The sequence below is a fragment of the Mandrillus leucophaeus genome, unplaced genomic scaffold, assembly GCF_000951045.1.
Source record: "Mandrillus leucophaeus isolate KB7577 unplaced genomic scaffold, Mleu.le_1.0 Scaffold421, whole genome shotgun sequence".
Taxonomy (NCBI): domain Eukaryota; kingdom Metazoa; phylum Chordata; class Mammalia; order Primates; family Cercopithecidae; genus Mandrillus; species Mandrillus leucophaeus.
The window spans coordinates 2,429,107-2,451,967 of NW_012104488.1; the positions used below are offsets into that span (position 1 = coordinate 2,429,107).

At 40.6% G+C, this 22,861-nt stretch overlaps 1 protein-coding gene across 1 annotated transcript; it reads right to left on the reverse strand.

Annotated features, from left to right (window-relative positions):
• Positions 1 to 994: 994 nt before the first annotated feature.
• SERTM1 (serine-rich and transmembrane domain containing 1) lies at positions 995 to 22,226 on the reverse strand. Its single transcript, XM_011993000.1, has 2 exons — positions 21,956 to 22,226; positions 995 to 1,495 (listed from the first exon to the last, which is right to left on the reverse strand). The coding sequence occupies exon 2, from the start codon at positions 1,316 to 1,318 to the stop codon at positions 995 to 997; it is 324 nt and encodes a 107-aa protein (XP_011848390.1). The 5' UTR covers positions 1,319 to 1,495; positions 21,956 to 22,226.
• Positions 22,227 to 22,861: the final 635 nt, after the last annotated feature.

A 22,861-nucleotide genomic window follows, 5' to 3' on the forward strand; every position in this document is an offset into this window, starting at 1 on the left:
AGTTTTGCAGCAACCTAATGTGAGTGAACAAATATCAGACATCTTGGAGGCTTAATATAATTCTGCACTAAAATTATAAAGACTATGAAATTGAATAAAGGAACTTACACGACAGCTAAGAGTTATTACTGTATAAAATACAACTAAATGAATATTTTCCATATGCTTAATTCTCACTGATAGAAATTATTCATATAAAAACTTCTTGGCATCTCTTCTGGTGCTTCTCTTAGTACTAGTAACAGCAATTAATCACAAAAATTCCACAACTTTGGGGCAGTATGACTAAAACATTAGCAGAAAAACAGAATAAAACTCCAGGAGGCAGAAATACATTACAAGCTCCATCATAATACATGTTTGTCTTGCTATTAAAATGTAAACTCTTCCAAAACTTTTCCAAATGACTTACATTCATCAATAAGTGTGATTTTCACTTGTTAAAGTGAAGTTAAAGAAAATATTTAGCATATATTTACCCTTAGTTTTAGAAATGTTACACATTAAATCTAAATTGACTCTCTTCCTTTTTAAATTTGGTGTCTCCACTTTATCTTTTAAATATGGAAAATAACTTCTACGTAGGTCAGACTTGATTTTGCCAGTTTCTGCAGGCTCAGTTGATTTCACGGTTTTGTAAAAGAAATGAAGTGCAAGAGTCCATGTCCATCATCCACAGAGAGGCCACCTCAGATGAGTCTACAACGCCCAACAAAGTGGAATGAACTGACCTACCCGAAGAAGCCCAGTCTAGGTTCATCAAGCCATTTGTGTGAAACTCCGCACCTTGGGGTTTGCACACATTTCCACCAACATTGGCGTCTCCATCCCCAAATGAAAAGCATCATGAACAGAAAAGAAATCAGAGAAAAAGGAGAAGGAGAAGCAGGTCTATGCCAAAAGGGTCATTTCTTTCATGAGACAACGCTTCACACGACACTTCCGTACGGGGACGTCAAAACTACTGCCACACTCCAGGACTCTTCCATTTTCCTCAGGATGAAAGGTTTGAAAAAGTGGACCTCTGTGAGGAAATGCTGCAGACTTCCAAATTGGTGAAAGAACTTCCAGCGTCGCTTGGATACTCTGGGTAGGAGGAACTGGAGGAGATGATATTTTTGAGCCTCTGGAGGGCAATGATTAAAAGCAGAAGCAGAAACGCTAAAAGGCTGAGGAATATGGACACATAGATGTAGACGTTTGACAGGTGGCCTGAGGCTGGGTCCACTGACGTGGACAGGGATGTGGGAAACAGCTCAAGAAAAGTTCCATTCTCCACACTTCCCGAAAATCCCGAGGAAGCATCAGGTTCAGACATCTTTATGGAGGGTGAAGCAGTGATCTGGTAGATTACAGTCAAAACTTCACACAGGGCTTACACAGGACAGATTGGCATTTTTTCACGATCGTGTTCGCAGAGTTCACAGGCTGTTAAATCAGCACAACAAAACTTCTTATTTCTCAAAGGCAGCAGGGGATCAGGTGTACATTGAGACTGGAAAAAAAAAAAAAAGCAACTCAGTGCATTCTTCAGAAAAATCACATTTAAATTTCATTTTTAGTTTTTATTTCAGTAAGGATTAATTAGAAGAGTCACCAGGGAGGAAACAAGATGAAATAACTCCCCTAGGAATCAGTCATGTTTATGTCTTTATATTACAAATGATGATATAAAAATGAACTTTTATTTTCTGTCTACAGTACCCTAGGTGCTGTGTTTCTCTAAGGAGCTGAAGATAAAATAAAAGGGAAAATACATTTATGATGTGCTCCATCTGCTGTGATTTCAATAGATCCTCCAAGTATATACTCTGAGATGAGAACACAGAAAGTTAGTTCCAAACCTCCCTCCCCCAGAAAATTAATTCCATACATTCGCCAGCTCATTAGCATAATTCCTGACCAGTAAATCCCTCTAGCACACTTTGGAAAATCACTGCACATGTGAGCTTGCTTTTGATCGAATGTTTATAAGATGCTGATTTGTTTATGAGAATTCTATCTCCTTGAAATCAGGTGCCATTTCTTTTTTTTTTTTTTTTTTTGAGACGGAGTCTTGCTCTGTCACCCAGGCTGGAGTGCAGTGACACAAAATTGGCTCACTACAACCCCGCCTCCTGGGTTCAAGCAATTCTGCCTCAGCCTCCCGAGTAGCTGGGAGTACAGGCGCCTGCCGCCATGCCCACCTAATTTTTCTATTTTAGTAGAGACGGGGTTTCAACACATTGGCCAGGCTGGTCTCAAACTCCTGACCTCGTGATCCGCCCACCTTGGCCTCCCAAAGTGCTGGGATTACAAGCATGAGCCACCGCGCCTGGCCTCAGGTGCCATTTCTATGTAACTCTTTTCCTTAAACGTACCTAGGTACTTTGTTTCACATACTTTAGGCATTTAATTTAAAAACTTTAGATTCATTTAGAAGAAGAACAAAGGTTAGATTCTCTCTGAATGGTAGAGAGAGTATCAGGTTGGCTGTCAAGAGACTTAGGTTTGAGGCCTGAGTTCTCCATTATATTTGGGAAACTGGGCAAATTACCTACGTTTTCTGAGCATCACTTTTCTTATCTGTAAAATGGTCCAACACCTGCTTCATCTTCTCATGGTGTTATGCATGGACCAACATGATAGACATGGAAGTATGCTGAACTGTAAAGCAATGGAGGAAAAAATGAGTTTAGTGTGTGGTGGGAGATAATGGGACTTGGTGGATGGGTGGGTGTAGGGTATTGTGTTTTAAGGGGTGTGGAGGGGGGACCATTTCTTAGCCAGGTGCAAAGAAAATCTCTTCACTGTGTTCAGGCTGTGAGGCAAGAGGATCCCTCCTGATAGATTTATCTAGACTTTTCTTCTAGTCCAGAAAAGATGCTCTTCCTAGCTCTGCATGGCTCTAGATAATTTTGTTGTGCATTTCTAAATCTTGCTTCCATTGTGGTGCAAAACGAACAGGAAAACATTCACTCCGCCTCTAGCTTTCTCTTCCTAAACTCTGCCCTGCATTTTATCTGGAGAACTTGCCTTTTCCTTCTGTTCTCCAAATCTAATTAAGCAGCTGATTCTTGGAGGGGTTGACATTTGCCACTGTGGCTGGAGCTGAACAGCACTAATGATCCTTGTTAAGGTGTGGACACTTCAGAGAGGGCTGTCCCTGTTGGGTGACGTGCAGTCTAATGAGTCCTAGTGAGTTCTTGAGTAGGCTAGGGAGGGTGTCTTAGTAGTTCCTAAAATAATTTGACTCCTACTCCTCATTTTGCATTGCCTGGTGATTTTAATTCCATTAGGCTGCTACAGGTTTCTGACCATCCTCAAGAAAAAAAAAAAAAAAGAAAGAAGAAGAATCGCAGTGGGACTGCAAACGTGTTACACTGTTTTGGCAATACCTAGCTTTTTACAGCACATAAATGTTCCAGCCGTTCATCTTTGGGGAATATAGCAAAGAGTCGCAGAGGTAGCATAGAAAACAAAACTAGGACAGAAGCCTCACGGATTGGAAGGGAAAAACTATTTAAAATGTTCAAGTACAACCTCCTAAGTGTAGCAGAGGAAACAGAGAAATAAAGAAGCTAATTGATTTGACAAAAGTCACATGTGTAATTAGAAGACAAGCAAGGGCTTTTGGTAGGAAGGATCAAATGTAAACATAATTTCTTTTCAGCATGGGCAGATAAGGCAAAGACTATCATCTTGTGTGTTCCTCATGACTGCTTTGCAGGGCAGGGAAAGCAGGAATTATTCCCATTTTGCAGATGAGAAAACTGACATGCAAAGACATGGCGATTTACTCAGGGTACATAGCTAGACAGTGACAGAAAACTGACTAGAATCCAAGCCTGAACTGTGTCCTTGGTTTTCTCAACTGTGGTAGGAAGAGACAAATTATGCTTTGGATAATGAGTTCCTATCTGCCACTTACTTGGGCAAGCCCACAGTTTAGTCCTGATCTTTCATTTTTCTCATTTGCACAACAGTGATGCCTACCTTTCCTACTTCTCCAGGAGGTCTTGAGTTAAGATGTGATAATGTTTTCCATAATCTTGCTTAGAAAATCATAAAAGGCCATCCCAAGTAAAGTACCAGTAGATAGGTAGTTCCTTCTAGAAAGTCTAGAGGAACTTTTAAGGTCTCTCTTAGTCCTACAGTTTTGACAGGTGCAGGTCAAAGATTCAGCTGAAGTTGGCTGATTTTTCCAAAGCTACCTTCTCTGCTACCCCAGTCTGTATCACTTTCTAGGAGTGGGGCTGGAGGCACAGCCAGTGTCACTCTGATATCAGCAATTCAGTGGGTAAATCTCACAGCCGGCTACCAGACCTCTTGTTAATATCATTTTACAGGGTAAATATTCTAAGAGTAGGTTTTCACTTCCTGAAGATTGCCTTCTTTCAGACCAAAACCCCACCACGAGCCTCAACTGTTGACAGGAGAGTTTATAGGAAATGAGGCTCAGAAGGTTTGGTCAAAGCATGTGATCTTTTAAGTGGCCTTGGAAGAACAGGAGAAAACAAGGAAATGAAACCTTGTGTCCTTAGTTGACATTTCACAACTAAATATCTTCTTCCTTAAGTATTCCGCCTAAATATTGTAGCTTTAGTACCATTTCCAGGGTGCTTCTTAATTTAAAATCACAGCTACACAAATTTCATTTCACTATTACATCTACTCTGAAACAACAGAGTATGTGCACTGTTAGAAAGTTAATTCTCATTTCCTTATTGAAGTTTTAAAAACTGGAGTATCTTCTTTCTCTCTGGGTTTATTTAACAGTAGCTGTCTAATGCTCAGGGTGACCCAGCCTGTATGTGTTTAGGCATTGTGGCAGTGTGGAATGAGGCTGGAGGTGGCACTGCGGAAATGAAATCAAATGAGTGTGTTTCAAGATGATGCTTCTTGGGCTGTTGCTCCCAAACAGATAAGGTTTGAGGAAAAGAAGAAAGAGACTTCATCTTAAATGCATAGCCTTGACCTGTCTCGGGGCAGCGCCAGCAGACTCTCATTTCAGGTGACACCTAAAGCCACATGGGGATTTTGCTGCTTTTTTTTTTCTCCTCAGAATCACTGTCCTAGAAGGTGATTTTTGAGAAAGGAAAATGAGACAGCTGGATCACAACATTATAAATGAAGACCTGTGGAAATGTTTTAGCTCATGGTCAGCCAACTTTCCCTTTGTCTCTTGGAATAAAAGCCTGGGCTGGGAAGAAATCTACAAAAAAGCAGCCTCCTAGTGAAGTGAGGAAGGAGGGATGTGCAGTCTCTCACCGTATGCCCAGTGGGGTGGGGAAGCGGAGAGACAACATAGACAGCGCAGACCTGGGGTCTCTGGTTCTGCGTCATTTAGCACCACAGCCCTGGGACCTGTTCTAAAGAATGGAAGCTTTTGTTCCCACGGAAGGATTATGAGGACTGTAATGTTTGGGAAGAAGAAAAATGTACTCTCTAGCACGTACCTTCATTCTCCATAAACGAAGAAGAGTTGACCAGCTCTCATCTCTGAGTGAGTGCTCTTACATAAGCATTGCAGGAGCCATGGCAGTCAGCGTGTGGGCACAGCCTGCACCACGTCCTTGACTTCCATGACACAATGGTTTGTAAAACTCAGGCTGCCAGCCAGCCTCAAATATGGCACAGCAATTTTAAATTTCATGGCCTTTATTCAAATACATTTCTACGTGAATAACGACTATTTGAAAGGTTTTATTGTTGTTGTGGAAATCTGAGACAAGCTGCTTTGTTCCCTTGCAGACTTTATATTTAAAGAGTGGCCTGGCTGTTAGATGCCACATCAATGTTCCATCATTATCAGGTTCTGCTGTCATACTCCATAAGGTGATCCTCTCAACCATGAGGAAAGTGGCCATAAAGTATTAACACAACATAATGAAATGGTTTTTTCCAGTACACAAAAGGAAGATTTGATAGTCAAATGGAATTAATGGTTTTAGATGATGTGTTAGATCTTTCCCTCTGTAGAACACCTAAAAACGAATATTTCCAGAATCCAGAAAGGAACTTATCACATCTGAGAAAAGCTGTTTTTCATTCTATTTAGAAAATGTATGTTTTATATAAGACCTTGCAGCCATTCCTTTACCCTTTGCATGATTATCTTCTCTCTTAATGCTTCCTCTCTGCTTAGTGGCCTTTTAGGTCATACTAGCTGAGAGAAGATTACTGCTGACAATACACACTTCCCCCCACCCTTCTCTAAATGTAAATCTTCACTTGCATTCAAAGGCAAACATTTACTCCCGAGGCTTGTGCTCCCCTTACTCAAAGCTGACTCAGCCATCCATAGAGTTGCCTATTTGAGAACCGCCTTTACTTAAATCAGTACAATGCTTTGGGAGAGTAGAGTTTTGTGTGAACTCTCATTATGAGTCCTTCAATTGGCACGATAAAAACCAAAGTCAAGTTAAGGAAATACACTGCATCTATCTGCTATTGCGCATTGAGAACATTGAATTAGACGGGCATGGTATGCGAAGAAAGGTAGGGAGATGGAGATTCTGAATCGTCCATTGGAATTCATGGATCTGGACTGGATGATGTGAGACAAAAGATAAAAATGAACAGTCTTTTAAATCTACAGCTTAAATGAATGATCAGAAAATACACTCAGAATTTTTTCATAGTACTTTGATGGATAAAAATTATAGCAATGACAAACGAATAGCTTGGTATCAGTGATTTATTTTAAGAATCAATTCCAGGGCAGGTCATTAGGTTGCTTTGGGTTCAGTCCAGTCTCCTCCATCTCTCCCTTAGTGATGGTTTTTGTCTACCTGGATTACTTTTAGGCTTTGTAAACTATTTCCTTAGCAAAAATAAAAATAAATATAAATTATACTCAGAATATTTTTACTTTAGAGAACTTATTTTGCACTAATTCTTTAAAAATTAGTTATCTACATAAGGTATAATTCTCAGAATATTCACAATATATCTTTCTTGATATGTAAAACACAGCTGATTGAGGGAAGCTAAAAACAAAAAACAAAAAAACCCAGGAGAATCTTTCAAAAAACGATATGAACTTAACTGTTTTGATCATCTACCTCATACAGTCTCAAAAGTAATTATAGGTATAAGTCCCTTGCATTTATTTAGCTTTGTTTTTCTGGGGGAAATCAAACTATTATTCTTTTTTTTTTTTTTGAGACAGTCTCACACTGTCTCCCAGGCTGGAGTACAGTGGCACTATCTCGGCTCACTGCAACCTCTACCTCCCGGGTTTAAGCGATGCTCCTGCCTCAGCCTCCCTAGTAGCTGGGATTACAGGCATCTGCCACCATGCCTGGCTAATTTTTGTATTTTTAGTAGAGACAGGGTTTCACCATGTTGGCCAGGCTGGTCTCGAACTCCTGACCTCAGATGATCTGCCCATCTCAGCCTCCCAAACTGCTGGGATTATAGGCATGAGCCACCATGCCTGGATGTTAACTATTATTCTTAATACATTTTTTAGTATGTTTATATCCATGGGAGGATTTTGTATCCAAATCACTCCCTTAGCAAGAATAATTATTTAAAAATATACTGTCTTAGAATAAAATATATAGCTAAATGGGTAATTTTCTAGACAAAACGGCCAAGTACAAAACCAGGTCCAGGCATAGCATTTTCATGATTATTTTATGGTGTTTACAAAAGACCAAGGAGTAGACTTCCCGCACTTCAGGGAGACTGGACCCATCTTGGCTAATGTAATTGGCCTAAATCAAAACAAGAAAAGGAGTAACCTGAAGGCTGAAGAAAACACGAACTGGTTAAGAAGTAGCAGAATGATGAAAGCCACTTTTAGAGAGCAGGAGAAAGGGTCGTTGGCTGTACACTTGATTGACAGAAAAAACCAACAGCCAGAGAAATAATGACTTGAAGATCATAAGCAAGATCATAATGAATCAATGGGAAGAAAGAAGGTAAAAGCAAGATTGACTTTTCAAGATGTTACAGCATTTTAAATGAGAGCTTTTGGGATCAATTCTTCCTCCACCCTGCTCTGATCATTTCCAATATTTTAGAAGTATATTAAGAAAAACATCTTTTAATCTCGCAGCAGCTAAAATTGGTTAAATCATGGCATTGGTAAAGTAAAAAGTCTTGCTTATTCTTAGCAAAACGTTTCAAAAAATTCTTGGGCTGGGCATGGTGACTTATGCCTGTAATCCCAGCACTTTGAGAGGCTGAGGCAGGAGGATCGCTTGAGCCCGGGAGTTCAAGACCAGCCTGGGCAACATGTAGAAAACCTATCTCTACAAAAAATACAAAAATTATGCAGGCATGATGGCATGTGCCTGTAGTCCCAGTTACTTGGAGGCTGAGGCGGGAGCATTGCTTGAGCCTGGGAGGTCAAGGCTACAGTGACCCATGATTGTGCCACTGCATTTCAGCCAGGGTGACAGAGACCCTGTCTAAAAAAAAAATACGTGAAATAAAATAGAATTGTCATAAAACCATGCTGTGCTAGGACAATGGAATGGTGCTTGTTCCTTTTCTTTTGTGTCTCATTTTGTTTCTATAGCAAAATAATTTGTATCCAATATATATTTTTTGTCCAATCAGAAAATGTACATAACAGTCTCCCTATAGAGAGTGAAATTTGGAAAGATTTTGCGCTTGTGAAATAAATTTGTGAGTCATAAATCCCTGGGAATCAGTCAGTCAGAGCTTTTTTATTTTTTAATCCTTTGTATGTAAACTACTAGGTATCCTCAGACCTCAGGGGCCTTTGTGCGCCTCTAAAACTGTCCTAAGAGAGCAGGGAAGAACTTGAAATTCCATCTCTCATAGGCATCCAGGCTAACGAGTTTAATGAGAACCTTTTTGTTGGTCTCTGTTCCTGTAAATGTCTTATTGTTGTTGTTGTTGTTGTGTATGTGTATTTTTAATTTATAAGAATGGATGTGCAGTAAATATTTTATTCACTCTATAACATAGACCCCAAACTTCTTTGCCACTTAAAATATCTTGATAGTTGAGGCTTGATGCATAGAAAGAGAGCAATGTAAACTAACCAATGTATCAAGTTCTCTATTTTTGCACATAAGAATACAACAAGGAATAACAACCATTATCTATCCATAAGATCACAGGTATAGGCACAATTTGAAAAAAAAAAAGTAAAGACTCCCCATTAAGGAGGTATTTTCCCTTTAATGTAATGCAAGATCATTGGTAGATTTTGGATCCACTTGTCTGAAAAAAAAATTCAGCATTAGCAAAATAATTACACAGGTCACTATTTATATCTATCTCTATTGACAACGGTAGTCATGTATTTGTTTAAACTAGGGTGCTTTATATAATATCCTATTCCCTAAAAATGGATTAGAACATCACAAATATGCATAAATGTTATGTGTCTTGCATTTCTCAGTAGGAATTCAAGCTAACAGAGTCTTTCACTTAATGACATCTTTAATCAAGGCATAACATTTCCTTGAATTAATGAACCATTGTTTCTCATAACACAACTACAGATAGAACCCTAGTTGATTACATAGTCTGTAAATTGCCCATCTCATCCAGATATTAGCCAAGTGCTTGGCATAACATGTACATATGAATTTTGCCAAATAAATTATCTCATTCTTCCAGTCCTCTATGGCTGGCAGTCAAAGTGTGATAATGCTTTCAACAGTAAAATGGCTATTTAAAAAGAATAATGCCTATTAATTGGCAGCTTAGGCAGGCTAAGTTTTGGATACATCCAGTTTTGGCCATATTATATTGTTTTGTAGTCAGCTGAATACTCAGAGAAAAAAAGTAGGATTCAGACTTCAAGATTTCTTCCCTTACAAGGATCCTCAACGTAAGATCCTTGGTGGATCTTGGATCAATTAAAAAAGACCAGCTTTGTTATAAAGCACATTATTAGGACCACTGGGGAAATTTGAATATAGACTGTACATTAGATAATTATACCAATATTAAATTTCCTAGTTGTAATATAGGAGAATGTTCTTGCTCTTAGGAAATGCATATTAAAGTGTCTAGCCATAAAGCTTCATATTATCAGCAACTAACCCTCAAGTGGTTAGGCCAAAATAGCAAAAAAATTACACACACACACACACACACACACACACACACATACATACATACATACATAAAACAAATGTGTCAAAATGTTAACAACTGGTTAATTGACAGATATATAGGTATTTATTGTTATTCTTGCAACTTTTCAACAGTTTTAGAAATTTTCAACATACAAGTTGAGGAAGAAAATAATTTATTCCAAGGAACTCAAGAAAATATGCTTGGAAAAATATGCAGTAAGTCAGCCAAAATGTTAGACGCTTCTAAGGAAATACAATGATAGAAGCCAGATTCTTCCGTGGGCATCAGAAAAGCTCAACTACTTGCTGCTATCATCAGCTCATGATGCCCAGTAAGCCACAAACACTTGCAGTGAAGCATCAGAGGATGAACTAGAGGAAGTTGAATACGACCAGGAAACTGTGCCTATGGTGGTGGAAGAGGCTGCCTGAAGACCAGGAATGATGACTCACTAGTAAGCCTTATTCACAACTCTACTCCTGCCACCACCCACTGGACTGAATTTCATCTGGGCCTCCAGGAGCAAGTAATCCTGTTATGTGCATCTTACATCATCAGTCATCTTCAGAGGCAGCCAAGGATATCTCTCCTGCAGTTTAAACACCCAGTCAAAGCTTGGGACTAGCAGTTTTCTAATGAGGACCAATAAGTAGGTGATCTGTGAGAAGATCAGGGAGAACCCACAAGAGCCAATGTGGTCCAGGTTCAAAGTAAAGTAGGGACTTCAGGAAACAGAAGCAGCAGATAAACTAAACAGAAGGAGAGACTTTACTTGGGCAGCTAAGTCAAAGAGGCTGCAAATAGCAAGTTCCACAGATAAAAAAACCTCAAACTCTTTACAACTCTTATAACTAGCAACCACCTCCTTAATTACCTTGGTTTGGGTGAGTTCTCTAGTGCAGCAAGAGTCTTAACTTTTGACGCCATGAACTCACTTACAGTCCAGGGCAGATTCTTTTGTCATAGGGGCCAATGAACAGTTCAGAAATTGAAGCTAGTCATGGCAAAATACAGCTGCAATTTTAAAAAATAGGAAACATTGATATGAATAGTGCTTTTCCCCAGTCATCACCAATCATATGACTAAGGATACAGGTAGGGACTTGAAATGGTCAGTACCCGATGAGTCTGATATCAGACAGAGGTTACATAAAACATGATCTATACAAGGAGACTAAGTGCTCTCTCATGGCTGCAAAATTACTCATCTACCCAGATTTCCAAGGACACCTAGGAAGGGAGAAAACAGAAAGAGGACGTTGTGTCCTTCATTAGGAAAGCACCTTCATATGAGTTTCCTGTGGTCCTGCTAATCCTCAATGTGAACACAGCGGCCGAGCCTGCCAATGCTCTCTCTTTCTCTCACAGGCAGCACAGCGAACTCAAAAGTCTGGTTAACAAAGAAAATGTCTACATGTTCCTCATAACATAGAACAAAATGATATGGCAGACTATCAAGTGTGGGTGGAAATCAAGTCCTCAGCAGCCTGTTGTCATTTTAGATAACGATTCAAGACCAGAGTCTATCAAAGACAATATGGAAGCAATAGACAAGTGTAGGCTCCAATTCTCCCAGAGCGTATTTCAACTTGAAAATGTAAGAAGGTGAAACTGAAAAATAATGAGGAATTATTTGTGGAAAACAGACTGCCAAAGTAGTGACCTATAGAAAATAGTTACACATTCTTTTAAAAATATAAATAAATATGTTTTTACTCGAGGAAATTATGGATAATCTTTAATACAAGATTTAACTGACTTTGACTGTTCTTTGTCAAGGCTGAGCTCTTTACCTTACTTTCAGAGGTTGTGAGTTCTGCATTGTAAATTCACTTGTAGAAATAGCCTACACTTTCACCCATTATTCACTATTCTTACATCTGGTATTAGTTCATTTTTGTTTCAATGGTGTGGGCTGGGATGCAGGGACACATTATGGCAGAAGAGTGATGGGAGGTACAAGAGAGAGGAAAGAGGTGATGAGGGCATCCTCAAGTCATTGAGGAGTAGCAGTCTGTCTTCAGAGCATGACTGGCAGAGGAAGGCAAACCCAGGATGCTTGTGGAGGAGAAAGAATGTGCAGACAAATCAGTTTGAGAAACAAGAACAGGGGCAACATAAATGATGGCTGCTAGTATTTATCAAATAAAAGCATGTACCATTTTGGATGTGTGTCTGTATATGTATGTGTATTTTATTTAATCACCACAATACATTAAGTCAGTTAGTATTATGTCCCACCATCTTTTTTAGCAAATGAGAAAATTAAAACTCAAGAGAATTTTTTTTTTTTGACAGAGTCTTGCTCTGTTGCCCAGGCTGGAGTGCAGGGGCACAATCTCAGCTCAGTGCAACGTCTGCTTCCTGGGTTCAAGCGATTCTCGTGCCTCAGTCTCCCCAGTAGCTGGGAGTAGAGGCACCCACCACCATGTCTGTCTAATTTTTGTATTTTAGTAGAGATGGGGTTTCACCATGTTGCCCAGGGTGGTCTCAAACTCCTGAACTCAGGAAATATGCCTGCCTCCACCTCCCAAAGTGCTGGGATTACAGGCGTAAGCCACTGTGCCCCACAAGCTCAGAGAATTTAAAGGCTTGTCCGAGCTCACCCAACCACTTAGAGGTAGGGCTGGAATTCAAGTCTACATCTCTCCGTCTCTAAATTGTATGTTCATTCCATTCCTTCTCTCTGGGAAGGCTGTGGATTGAGGAGGAATGTATTTGAGACTTGTAGTCACTAATGTTGTTCATGAAATGTTTCTGATGTCTCTTCTTGTAGGGCTGTCGTAGGATAGCATGTTCCCACTCCCTCTCAATTTAGGGTGACTGTATGACTTGTTTTGACCAATGAAATGTATGAAAGGTGACATGTCCCTTCTGGATAGAAAATGGTAAGACCTAGTGTGAGATTTGCCACACCCCTTCCCTCTGCTGCAGTGATTGTATAATGGTGTAAGTACCTGCCAATGTCTATCAGTCTGCATCCTTGAGTGACCACAGTGAGTATCTTCACCCCTTGCTGGCCCCATGGACACTTATGTCAACATGAATAAACTTTTGTTGTTTTAAGCCACTGAGATTTGGGGCTTATTTGTTACTGTAGCATCGTTCTCCTTCTACTAACTAACATAAGGTCTCACTATACTTTGATGGCTGAGTTTATTATGGGTCTCTAAGAATTTTGAGCATAAATAAGTCAACTTATGAATAGCTGGGTGTTGTATGAATTGTGTATGTAATATATTAAAACTCTCTTTTGGCACTGGTGAGAAAGAAGGTTTTAAAGGCTGTTTTGGTTAGCTTTTAATTTCATAGAAGCGTTAGGTTTAAGGGCATGAGATTTAGCTACTGGTAGAGCCAAAGACATGTTCCTTAACAAGCTCGAATATGATGAGCTGCTACTGTATAGGGATAATCCTGACCAGCTGTCACTTAAACAGGCCAAATGGTTTCCAGTGGGAACCGGTGAGCAGCAATAAGGATATTAAGACTAACTCATGGCTCCTAGTGGAAAAAACAACTCATCGTACAAGGGTCAGTGGTACTGCCTTTGGTTAAGAAAAACTAGCGACTTGGGAGGCTGAGGCAGGAGAATCTCTTGAACCCAGGAGGCGGAGGTTGCAGTGAGCCAAGATCGTACCATTGCACTGCAGCCTGGGTGACAGTGCGAGACTCCATCTCAAAAAATAAATAAATAAATAAAATAAAGAAGAAAAAGAAAAACTATATTCTTTGCTGCATTCAATCATACATTGCACAAATACTTCTTAACAATGTACAGGAAGGGATAGAATATTATCATTGTGTGCATAAGTCTAATGCATCTATAATTTGTATAGTTGCCAGCTACAGTGAGAAATCTAAGACTTCCGTTATATGATCTGTCCCTTATGATCTGGCCACAGGCTACTTTTCCAGTCTCATTTTTACCACTGTACCTAAGATTCATGTTCCAGCTATAACATACTGTTTTCAATTCCCCAATTAAAAAAATACTTATGTTTAATCCTTATATGTGTACATATCATCTCCCTAACTTGAACCCAAATCCAATTTACTCACTGCAGGTCTGTACTCAAGCCATCTCATCTGTTTATTATTCACCTAATAGAAATCCCTACCTACTTTCTCTATGCAAATTTCTGGCTCCCTCCACTGCATTCTCAGCATACTTTCTGTACCTTTCTATGCTAGCATTTCTCACATTTTATTATACTTATGGTATTTATTCACCTATCTGCTTTAACAGACTGGGAAGTCCTAGAATAAAGAAATAACAATTCACTTATCTTATATCCACAGACCAGTACAGAATGTGGCATAAAGATGATCAATCAGCATTTGTTAGATGGCTGCATGAATGAAAGAATAAGGGAATAAAGAAACTTGAAGCTTCTTGGAGAGATAGCTCATGTTTATTCTGTCTTTACAAGCAAAAGAATATTTATTTAACAAATGAATAAATGATCTTGTGTAAAATCATAAAGATTACTCAAAGGGGGTAAGCATCAACAGTAAAGAATAATGATGATGAACCCTCTCTAAATTTTAGAAATGCTTCAGTTATGGCAATAAAATTTAATAATTTCTGGTTCCAGGGCAAACTCTGCCCATACTTTAAAAAATAAACCAATTGTATCTTTCAACAATGTCTAAGAAAGCTAAGATTTCATTTGGTCAACTGTTCACCAGGATAATTGAGGAAAGGATGGAGGAGTGTGCTGGAAATACTGAAATACATTCTTGTGAACAAGCTGGAGGATTGTAACAAATGTATTCTGAAGGGCACAATAAAAGTCAAGAGAGTTTACCATAGTGAGACGATGAAGCTCTGGCTGAATATGAACCAGAATGCATTTTAAAAAGAATTCCTTAAATTAAACTCCATGATAATTCCATCCTTTGAAAATTACAAGTCTTTTATCATCACGACCTATGACACTGTGCTCATCTGTGGAAATAAAAAGGGTCAAGGAAAATACCCACTTCATGATCATTGTAGGGGAAGCTTATAATTCACTACATTCAGGAATATCACATACCATAGGATTGTTAGCTACTCCACCTCAATGCTAAACCAAACCAAACCAAAATGCAACAAAAATGCTCGAAAAATTCAATAGCAAATCAGCACAGAAAAAGAAAATGTTTACGTTTTTATAAAATTTTCAATTTGACTACAAAGTACTACTTTGGAGATCTGGGCTACTCAAAGCAGCCATCTGGCTCCCTCAGTGACATGTTGGTTACAGGTCCCTGTGAGATGAGAAACTTGCAATAAATACAGTGCTTCCTTCATCAGGAAAGTCTTGCAACAAAAGAAGAAAGAGAAAGAAAAGAAATAGTTAAACTAAAAAGTATGCCTAGTGCCTTATTTGATTTATATTCTGGCACGAGCTCTGTATCTCATGACGAATAAGTAATAATTCAAATGGGTGCTGGTGCATGGACTATGCTTCGAGTAGTACTCGACGCAGATCATAGCCATGGTGATGTGAGCAGCAATCTCCTTACCAGCACTGTGCCAGGGAACTAATCCAAAAACCTCAGCTTCTTAGGAAAATAATAAGAGGAATGAAAACAGATGAGCACAAGAGAAGCAAATATTCTCTTTTTTCATTAATCATACAACTAACTGCAAATATGTATCAGATACCTAATTTATTCTTTTGTTTTCCTTTGTAGTTCCTCTCAATCTTAACTTTCCCCTGTTAAAAAACAGGAGAATTGCTTAAACCCGGGAGGCGGAGGTTGTAGTGAGCAGAGATCGCACCACTGCACTCCAGCCTGGCAACAGAGACACTCCATCTCAAAACCAGAAACAACAAAACAACAACAACAAAAACAAAACAAAACAAAACAAAAAACGAGTAAAACCATCAAAAACCAAAACCACACAAGCAGCAATAACAACAAAAGAAAACAATTTTCACAGAATCAGAGAGCTACAAGTCTTTAGCAGTCAGGAAAATGACGCCCCCAAAAGTTAAGTGAAGTTTGAAGGTCATTGTTTATATGTCACTTGTTTTTGAAAAAGGATATGTAGTAGGAACTCCAGCTAGTGACAGAGACCACAAATTGAGGGTCCAGCACCCACTTTCCAACCCTAGATCCACTCTGTACTCAGAACTGAGCTGAGTGGCTAACAAGAGGAAGGCAGACAAAAAAGAAGTAATTTTTTTTAAACTAGAGGCTTTTTATCATATGAATCAAAATATGTGCCAAGCAGGGAGTTCAGTGGAAAAATGTGAGACCAAAACTGACAGGGATAACAAGGTGACACTTGGACAGACTTGGAAGGATCTTGGAAGCTCATTCCATTCAACTGCACCCATTTTGTTGGCAAGAAGTCTTTCTGAAGGTCTGAGACTAGCATCCAAGCTCACCAAGGACTTTCCCATGAGTAGTTGTTAGAACGACAGGTTTGCCTTGAGGGGAGAGGGGAACGGCAGAGGGTAGAGATTGAGTATCCCTTATCGAAAATGCTCTGGGCCAGTAGTGTTTCTGATCTTGAATTTTTTTTTGGATTTTGGAATATTTGAATATACATGAGATATCTTGGGGATGGGACCCAAGTCTAAACACAAAATTCTTTCATGTTTCATATACACCTTATACACATAGCCTGAAGGTAACTTTATACAATATGTTTAATATTTTTTTTGCATGAAACAAAGTTGTGTGCATTGAACCATCAGAAAGCAAAAATGTCACTATCTTAGCTACCCTTGGGGACAATTTGTGGTTATTTGGTATCACCATAATTCCTGACTGAATTTATATGCTACTCATAGCAATTATTTTCTTACACTTACTCACACATAAATACTGAACACTAAAATATATGACATCATTAATACACAGAAAAAAAATGTGTTCAAGGGTAACTAAGCAGGCCAGGTGCAGTGGCTCACACCTGTAATCCAAGCACTTTGGGAGGCTGAGGCGGGTGGATCACTTGAAGTCAGGAGTTCAAGACCAGACTGGCTAATGTGGTGAAACCCCGTCTCTACTAAAAATACAAAAATTAGCTAGGTGTTGTGGCAGGCACCTGTGATCCCAGCTACTCAGGAGGCTGAGACAGGAGAATTGCTTGAACCCGGGAGATGGGTGTTGCAGTGAGCCAAGATCGTGCCACTGCACTGTCCAGCCTGGGTGATAGAGCAAGACTCTATCTTAAAACAAACAAACAAACAGCAAACAAACAAACAAACAAAAACATTGACTAAGCAGTACAGTTGCATCTGAAGAATACTTGTATCAGCTGTTCAACAGCACCGACAACAAACAGCAGGCTTTCAGTCTCAACCTGTCATGCTGCCTTGTGATGAAAAGGGTTCTGTGCACTGTGGCATCATGCCAATGCTCAAAAGTTTAAGATTTGGGGACATTGCAGACTTTCGATTTTTGGATTAGGGATGCTCAACATGCATTAGTAAATTTTTTTTTTTTTTGAGCCTGGTACCATTTATATGGGTGTGTCAAATTGAGCACATAAATTATGTCTCTCTGATATGTCTTTATGATCTGTGTAGTTTTCTATAGGAATGTTAACTGCTAATAAAAACTTTTTTTTAAGGAAAAGAGTATTATGTGCCAGGCATAGGGAAGAACGGGTCATAGTGAGGAAGGCCTACTGCTTGTTGCATGAACTATTGGAGTGCTTCTCTTTTCACACAAACTAGGTAGCATTATAGGATAACAGTGTAAATGATACATTTTAAGAATTTATCCAATGGAGAAAAAATCAGAGAAGTTTAAAAGTACATGCACAAAGATGTATTCTGCAGTTAAACATTGAAGCTACTAAAATGTCCATGAGTCAAGGGTTAGTTAAAGAAATGACAGAAGAGTCACAGAGTGGAGTCTCTTGATCCTATTATATTAAAAAGGGCTATATATATATATATGTGTGTGTGTGTGTGTGTGTATATGTGTATATATATATTTAAATTTAATTTAATTTGAAGTTCCAGGATACATGTGCAGGACATGTAGGTTTGTTACATAAGTAAACATGTGCTATGGTGGTTTGTTGCGCCTATCATCCCATCACGTAGGTATTAAGCCCAGCATGCATTAGCTAATTTTCCCTGATGCTCTCCCTCCCACCACCCCACCCCGAAGGGCCCCAGTGTGTGTTGTTCCCCTCCCTGTGAAAAAGGACCGTATTTTCTAACATGAAAACATGCTGAACATCTATGACTAAGTCAAGAAAGTAACCTTCAGAATAGTGTATAGTATGATTCCATTTTTGTAAAACAACAAGTACTACTGCTACTACTATTACACACACATATATTTTAGATGCCAAAACAACAAAACAAAACAAGAGGTTATATATCGAGCTGTTAACATATGTTTTTGTCAGAGGGTACTACTATTACGGGGCATGTTAACATTCTATTTTGTGCATTTCTATATTTATATTTTGACAAAAAGAATGTGTATTAACATCAGAAAAAATAATAAAGGTATTTTCATTAAGAAATAGAAATAAAATTTGACTATAGCATATGCCATGAAAATACTGCTGGTTTTTAAGCCCAGGACTTGTTTTTTCTCTTCCCCCTCCTCCTTCTCCTCTCTTTTTCTATACTGTCTATACTTAACACAAACCTTTGAAATAGTTCATTTCTACCATTTTTTTTTCAAAGTTTGACTCTCAGGCTGATGCCAGAAAGTCAATCTTCCTACTAGGGCTTAAATGTACTTTGAGGAAGCATCGCATTTTACAGGATGTTGTCGATGTTCTACTTAAGAAATGAGAATAGTATATCCCTCTTCATACTTAGAGATATGTTAAAGTGTGTACGACTGTTTGATGGCTCAGATATCTTTACCTTTTTTTTTTTTTTCAAAAAAAAGTTCCGAACTTAGTAAAGGCTAAATAATGACTATTTCCTATATTCATAAGGAACTCTTGAAGGATGCATTTAATGTCATGAGACTGAACATGAAGACATTTTATCCTAGGGACACATCTGCCACAAGTCAGAATCAGAACAGAAGGGACCACAGAATTTGGCCCAGTAGACTGTTGCCCGGCCCCTGAAATGGCCAGTGAATGCACAGATGGACTTCCTGAATTCTAAATCAAAGGTTGGGCCACATACGCATACGAAGGGTTCTTCATCTAAGTCTCTGGCTTGAATCCTGTAGGCACATATGTTGGCTAAAAGAAATCCTGCCAATTTGTGGGCTTAAAGCTTGACCTTCTTCCTTGTCGGGTTCCCTATTCCATTAACTAACTTAAAGGCTTTATTATTATTATTTTTAGCTCTCATTATAAACAATCATGGAAGTCTATAAAAATTAGGCCTATAATACTTTGTATTAATATACTAATACAATATAATAGGCTCCACAAGTAGATATTTGAAGAAAACAACATTCTCTGCGGCACTACTTTTTGACTTTTAGTTTCATTTGACAAATATTTACTGAATGGCTTATGGGTACCAGGAGCCAGGTAAGTGGGACCTACATAGTGCCTGGCATCCAGGGCCATTCAGAAATGTATTTTTTCAGATTCTTAAATTACTACTTAAAAAACTCAGATGAACAAAACATAAACATTCAGCCATAATTTTATTTTTCACTTCTTCATTATAAACTAATTAAGTATAAAAATGCTCATACAAACTCTACAAACTTTAAACAAAAAAGGAGCCCCCAAAAATGTTGTAATATAAGTACAGGGAGAAGAGTAAGCCAGAGAAGAACGATCATCAAATGAGCTCAGACTTGATCTAGCATAGAGGCTGAATCAGAATTTTGCCTGTGATGAGTTAGTCTTTCTTTTTTATAATGAATGTATAACTGCAAGTTTGCTTAAAGGTTAGTATGGTTGGTCATTCTTACAAATCAGCTCTGTCATTCTTCATCTGCTCTCACTAAAAAAGAACAAGAAAAAAGAAAAAGAAACCCAGGAAACCTGCAAATAAACTCGTGGATTTGATGCCACATGCAATCACACAGTTATTTCTCTCCTAACTCCTGATGCTCTTGTCCACATCGTAGACATCTAGTAAAATCTGTTGAACTGAACGAACCAACAGCAAGGGAGAATGGACTCGATCTTACCTTACAACAGGTTTCTTTAGATTTCTTTAATGAGAACAATCAATGTGTGTGTTCAGCTCTTCAGAACACTTTGCCTTATATAGAGGAATCAAAAATAATAAGCCCCTCAAAGCCAAAACGCGAAAATGGAATATCCCACCCACGTGCTGGATCTCAGTATTTCCAGATTACTTCCGAGGTTGGCAGATGCTTCGGCGGCCCTAGGATGTCCAGCATTTGAGGGTGACTAGGGCATGGGCTGAGGGAGGCTCTGAGACCAGGCAGCCTCACTCACAAGCCCTCCAAAAGGCAATTTGCATTACAGATCAGCTAAAAACGGTGTTCTGTGTGTGGTGGTGGCGGGGGAAAAGACACCACTCTACTTAGTAAAAATGAAGAGAATTTAGTTACAAAAAGATATTTAAGAACCTCTATGGGCACGATCACAAATAAGCTGAGACACCCAGACTAGTTGTATAATTCAGCAATTAAATATGGTTTTTTTTTTTCAGAGGGTGCATGGGGCTCCGCAAGACTGCTTTAAGAGGCAAACCCTTTAAGAAAAGACTGTCACTCGTGCCTCTTTTCCTGTTGACAGGCTGTTGTCTGAACAATGAATCCTGGAAGCACCTAGGAGAAGGCACCTAGGAGAAAGGTCTTAGGGAGTAGTCCCACGGGTCCGACCCAGGACAGCAACGCTATCAGTTTCCCCGCCCTTTGCACCTGTAGTGTAGACGGTACCAGATGCGATGGCTTTGAGACGTCCTCTAGCCATCGGAGCCCATCATCTACCACAAAGAACTACCGAAGTACTTACTTTAGCAGAACATTTTCCGAAGGAAAATTAACAGGGAGAGGAAATGAAGAACATTAACAAACAGACTCGGTCTGCAGAGTCTGAGATCAAACCCGAGTCCGATGGAGCCCGGGCATCTGGTGGAGGAAAGTGGGCAGGCATAGCCCCAATCCTGGTCCTCAACAAGAGATTTCTGTGAATGAATCCCTCTGCTCTCTGGAGGAGGGCACATTACATATACCTTTCCTAAAGCAGAATTGAAGCAATTTGCCCATCATTCCTCACACCTCGACAGGGAAAGGCAGGATTCCAGTGTCTCATCAGACCCAGGAAAAGGGAAGGGTCGCTGGCGCAGTTACCTACTGGGTTTCTGGGAGCTAGGGAAAACACTCCTGGGAAACGCAAGTGCTCAGCGCCACATAAAACTTCCCCGGATTTAGGGCCACGCGAAGACGGGCGAAAAGACTCTCCAGCGCCTTAAGGTGCAAAGCCAGCTGTCAGTGTGCGCATGGCGAGTCCCCGTTCCCGGGAAGGGACACAAATGACCCTAGAAAATCAGACAGGAGCAAAACAAACCCAAGAATGACACTCCACAGACCACAAAGGCAAAAGCAAACAAAATGCACCTAGACACACACTCTGCAAAGTGTAGAACTGTCTACACTTGCATGGAGGAATCCACCTTGCAGAGCGAGGGTAGACCTTCCCGGCTCCCAGTGTCTGGGACCGAGGCAGGTCATGCCGGGGCCAAGGACATTGCTCTCAGGGCCCCTCGCAGCTCCAACTGCAGCCAGTGGAGTCACCCCGAGACTCGGAGAGCCGGGCTGCGATTGCTTCTCGGGACAGTAAGGACACCGCGAAAGGGATAGATTTGGGGGTGTTCCACAGAAAGGAACCAGATCTCCAGGAGCCCAGATCTCGGGAAGTCTGGGAGGCAGCTCGCCTCCAGGACCCGAGGCCGCCCCAGGCAAGGAGTCGGGGCGCCCTCCGCGTAGGGCAAGTTCACCCCCAGAGCTCGGGACCCTGCAAGTCTCCCTCACTGACCTGCAGATCAGGACACGCGACTTCCCGGCCGGTCTCCTGCGCTCGCGGTGGGGCTGTGCTCCCGTCTGGACGATCCGCGCCCGCCAAGCCGTCCTCGGAAATGTCGGGCGCAGCGGCGCGGCGCGCAGTCTGGGCGCACGGCGGACAGCGGGCGCAGCGGGAGTGGACCGCGGCTGCCTGCTCTGCACAGCCCGCGCGTCGTCCCTCCGCCCCTATAGGCCGCACAACCAATGGCCGCGAGCGGGGCCCACTCCTCACCGCCCCCAAGTCTCGGCTCTGGCGGGCGCTTGGGTCCAGCTCGGGCGAGGGAGGAGCTTGCGCCACCGTTGGAAAATCTCGGAGGACTAGGAGGCGTTGCGCAGGGAGCCCCATCTGGGGAAGGCAGGTGTAGTGGGTGAACTTTTGTGTGTATGTGTGTGTGTGGGGGGGGGTTTTTTTTTTTTTTAGGGCTCAGGGGCCTGTCTCTGCAGATGAAAGCATCCACTTCTTGCCAACTTTCTCCTCCTCTGACATCTTTTATGAGTTCCTCGCAGCCCCCACCCAAAACAACTACTCTGGGTGCATCATCGCAAACCCAGCTGTGAATGAGCTGCATGGGGCATGGCCTCATCCCGTGATGAGCTTCACCACAGACAGCGCTCGCTCAGCCTTCGCCGCGTGCCCCTCTGAATCCTATACCAAATCACCAAATGAGTCGAATAGGATTGGCATTTCTGTCATTGCCAGGGAGACAGGCAGTCATGAGTCCCTACCAGGGAACTGGAGTGTCATGTATCATAACAGAACTCTGGAAAAGGACGCTTTAACTGATACGACCAACTTCAGTTACCAGTCGGTGCTGCTACCTTGACCAGAAGACTCTCTCTCTGTATTCCTGCTTTTCAACTGGAAAATGAGAGACTTGGA